Here is a 4,419-nt window from a genome sequence, read left to right as displayed (position 1 = left end):
TCAGATTGAAGAAGTTGGTAGAATTCTTCTATTTCATCTTCACTGGCTTTAGTGGTTGGTGCATAAATTTGAATAATAGTGGTATTAACTGGGCTTCCCTTTAAGGTGTATGGACATTTTCCTATCACTTAAAGCATTGTACCTCATGACTGATCTGGATATGTTCTTCATGAAACAATTACAGTAGCAAAAGATAATTCTTCAACAGTTGTTTTTATCAATTGGATAAAATTAACACCTTTTAGAACTCAGTGAAAATAGAACAACTTTGAACTTTTCTATAGTGTTGACGTTATTGAACTATTAGAGGGATTATAGCACTGGTGGTGAGTGAGCCTTTGGGCTGGATATTTGACCTCACTACTGACCTGGGACTTGAGTGAACTATTTAATTTCTCTTACCTGTTGTCTTATCTGTAAATGGAAAGAATGATAGTAGCTGCCTCATAGGTTTGGTTTACAGATTAAGTGACATAATTGATATTATTTTCTGTCATGAAGTAAAAGCTCAATATATGTTATTTAAATGACTTGATTAATGTAATCGTAATTATATATCCTTTTTTCCCTCAGATATTCAGAAGTATATTCCATGCCATCAGCTTTTTAGGTGAGTAATATTGTTTGGTGTTGTTTTTGTTGTTATGTGCCACAGACTCATAGCCACCTTGTATTAGAGTAAGTAAATGGTCCATCATGAAAATTATTCTCTGCAAGTGAAATAATTTTAAAATTTAGCAACATATCTTGTTAAGTACTGTCACTAGGTCAGAATCATAGCAACCCTGTATAGAGTTTCCAAGAAGCAACTGGTGAGTTAGAATCACCAACCTTGCCTTGAGGTCAAGTGCTTATCTTGTGGTGCCACACCAGGACTTCATACAGTGGTACTGATTAAAATAAACAAGAAGTCTTTGTAATACCTGAAAATTCACCTGTGCCTTGTTATTCTGTCCAGTGGTTCTTTCTCATGCTCATTGTCTCTCTAGCTTTTCTCCACTGCCTGTCCCAGATACCACCTTGAGCTTGATAATTACTTTTCTCTCTCTATTATACATAGTATAAATGGAAAGACACAGTCCTCATAGATCATCAACAGCAGCCCCCTTTCCCCTGTCCTTTTATTTGTTTATTTACCAAATATTTCCTCATTAATCATTGTTTTGTTATCTTTTGCTTATTAACCAGTTAAGTTATTCACTTAAGCTTCTTCCTTTTGCCTTCTAGGGTAGAAGCTGTTCGTAGGTCTACAAACCTAAGAACTCAGGCTTTCGCCATGGAAACTCAAAAGGGACTAAGAACCTGTTAGTCCTAATGCACTGTATTTTAAAAAACTTTGTTGAGGTATAACATACAAATAGAAAAGTACAGATAAATGCATTTTCACACACAAAATCTGTGTAACTAGCATATAGTGTAGTTATCCTGGTGTGGCAATGTGGGCTAATGTGTCAGACTGCAAAGCTGTTTGAACTGCAAGGTCAGCAGTTCAAGCTCACCAGCTGCTCCTCGGAAACCCTATATAAGGTCACTATGGGTTGGAACTGACTCGATGGCACTTAACAACAATGTAATGAATCCATTGTACAAAAAAAAATCAGTATTCCTATCTTATGGTCACTGTGTCTGTGTACATATTAAGGCTTTGTAAGAACTATTTTGGATCATACGGTAAAGTTGGGAAAGATGTATAGTGCGTGATGGAAGCAAAAAACAGTCTGTGGTCTTAAACTGCTATATATACTAGTAAAAGGTACAGTTCCTATAGTGCTTTATGAAAATGGGCATATAAAAATCTATGCTGAATGACTGAGGAATTCTTGGTTAGAGATTCATAAAAGGCACTCCTTTGAGGGATTCTGTGAATCAGCAAAGGGAGAATGAAAAAAAGGGACTGATTCAATATTGGTAACTACCTGAATGATAAAAATATCAACCCATTGCCACTGAGTTGATTCAGACTCTTAGTGACCCTCTATAGGGTTTCTGAAAATGTAAATCAGCAGGAAAGCAGCCAGCCTCATCTTTCTGCCACAAAGTGGCTGGTGGGTCTTAACTGCTAACCTTGTGGCTATGGAGAGTAGACAAATGCCTAACCCACAGTACCACCAGGGCTCCCTGCTTTAAGGTAATAATAAGTCCTAGTCTTAGAGCTGCAGAAATGATGTTTATCATCATTCAGTTAGGAGCAACCCATGCCTTAACCTTTTAGATTTATCAAACAAAGGGCTTAGGAGGAGGGAAGGCATAAAGAGAATAACTTGAAATGGTCATTACATCTTTTTAGCTTAACTACATAAAAGGTCTAGAAAGCTAATGTTTTACCTAAGGCCAAAGGAGCTCTGGTAGCGTAGTGGTTACGAGTTGGGCTGCCAACCTCAAGGTCAGCTGCTGGAAAAAGATGAGGCGTTCTGCTCCCATAACTATTTATAGCCTCGGAAACCCCGTGCAGGGTCACTATGACTCGGAACTGACTCCACGGTACTTAACAACAACAAGGCCAAAGAGCTCGTTAATGGTACATACAGAATGAGACGAATCAGATTTCTGAGTACGAACCCAAAGCTCTTATTATAGCATGCTGTTCCCCAGTTTTATGCTCTGATAAAAGCATTGGCACAGTATGACCCCAGTGACCTGTTTTTATATGACCCTCAAGCTAAGTTAGACTCCTTGTATGGTGCTGCAGGATCAGCATTTGACTGCTAACCACAAGGTTGGAGGTTGAAACCCACCAGGGGCTCCTTGGAAACCCTATGCAGGGTCTCTATGTGTCAGAACTGACTTGACAGCACTTAACCCGCTAAGTAAGATGGTTTCTACATTTTTTAACTTTCAAGAAAATAAAAGAAAAGGAATATATACAACAGAGATCATATGTGGTCTGCAAAGTGTTTCGTTCTGATGTACATAGGGGTCACTGTGGGTTGGAGCTGGCTTGATGGCACATAGTAACAACTTTTACTAAAAAAGCTTTCCATTCCTGCTCTAGTACATTGTAATTGATTTGCTTAACTCAGAAATTTGGGGACGTACCTAGGAAAGAGCCCCCCCCAAAGCCTAAAATGTAAAGTCACTTTAAAAAAAACAGTGCAGTGTACATTTCTACTGCACAGTGTATCTGTTTCTATTTTTAAAGACCCCTGTTTCCTTCCTAAAAACTTCCAGTAAAATTGGTGTTTCCACAGATGATGCACACTCTTACCTTACAGCTTCCTATATTCCCTGGTATACTACCTATGACCCATTTGGAGAAGTTAAAAACTGGACCATGCTAGAGAAATAAGCGGATCGATTCTTATATTTAGAGTTTTCCTTTTGGAATTATAAATGGGTAAAAATAGAGAGACCAGTTTGATCCCAGCTAATAACCACCTTAGGAGTTGGTTGCACAGTGGTTAAGCATTGGACTTCTAACCAAAAGTTTGGTGGTTTATACCCACCATCTGCTCCAAAGGAGAAAGATGAGGCCATCTGCTTCCATGAAGATGTACATCCTTGGAAATTCTGTGGAGCACTTCTTCTTTGTCCTCTTAAATTCACTGTAAATTAGAATACACTTGATGACCGTGGGTTTTACATAACCTCCTGTGGGAGGTAGAACAAATTAACTTTTTATTGTGAATTGAGTGAAGGTTTACAGACTAGATCATCAGTTTTACATTCAACAATTGTACACTTTGTTTCATCTCAATGATTGCAGTCCCTTCCATGTAACCACAGTTACCCTGCTTCCTCCCTCTGGTTCCTATTTCCATTCCACCCACCTTCCCATCCCTTCTCACCATTGTCCTTAGGAAAATGTTGCCTTTTTGATTTTGTATGATTGAGCACTCCATTGTGGAATACTTTACTACTCTTGTTCACGTTATATACCTATCTACAAACTAGTCCACAAGAGTGAGTTCTTTTGCAGACCTGAAAGGCAGCCAAGGACACTTTTCAGCTTCCTCCAGACTCTTTCTGACTAATAAACCTGGTCTTTTTTGTTGTTGTTGTTCAACATTTTCTCCTACTCTGTCTGGGACCTGGAACCTTCTTATTGATGCCTTTCAGATCAGTTGTTAGTGGTGGTTGGGCACTATCTAAGAACACTTTATTTAGTCTGTTTTGAACACTTTATTATGTCTAGTTTTCCAATATAATTTTTAGTGGGAAACTTTTTTTGTAAGCTTAAAAACAGAATTTTGCCTATTTGCCGGGGACCAGCCTCGACATAGGGGTTCGGTTCACGAGGAGGAGATACCTGGCAGCGGTAAAGATATATCAAGAACGCACAGAAAGAGACAAAGAGAGAGACAATGAGGCACCCCAAAGCCAGGGTGGATACATCACTGGTGGGCAGACTTGGGAGTACAGGCATTGTGGCCTCTGCAGGCAGCAACTCACTGCCCTGCAATCTTTACTGCATGCCCTCCA

At 39.1% G+C, this 4,419-nt stretch overlaps 1 protein-coding gene across 1 annotated transcript in view; it reads left to right on the top strand.

Annotated features, from left to right (window-relative positions):
• FAM175A (family with sequence similarity 175, member A) overlaps positions 1-4,419 on the top strand; it is a 45,798-nt gene that overhangs the window by 13,231 nt on the left and 28,148 nt on the right. The window contains exon 3 of the mRNA XM_006867727.1: positions 574-610. Within this exon, the coding sequence (XP_006867789.1) occupies positions 574-610 (37 nt within the window). The remainder of the gene's footprint in view (positions 1-573; positions 611-4,419) is intronic.

Source organism: Chrysochloris asiatica, unplaced genomic scaffold, assembly GCF_000296735.1.
Source record: "Chrysochloris asiatica unplaced genomic scaffold, ChrAsi1.0 scaffold00109, whole genome shotgun sequence".
NCBI classification, from domain to species: domain Eukaryota; kingdom Metazoa; phylum Chordata; class Mammalia; order Afrosoricida; family Chrysochloridae; genus Chrysochloris; species Chrysochloris asiatica.
The sequence above is the reverse complement of the archived record's forward strand: the minus strand, read 5'-3'. Positions and strand labels throughout refer to the sequence as shown.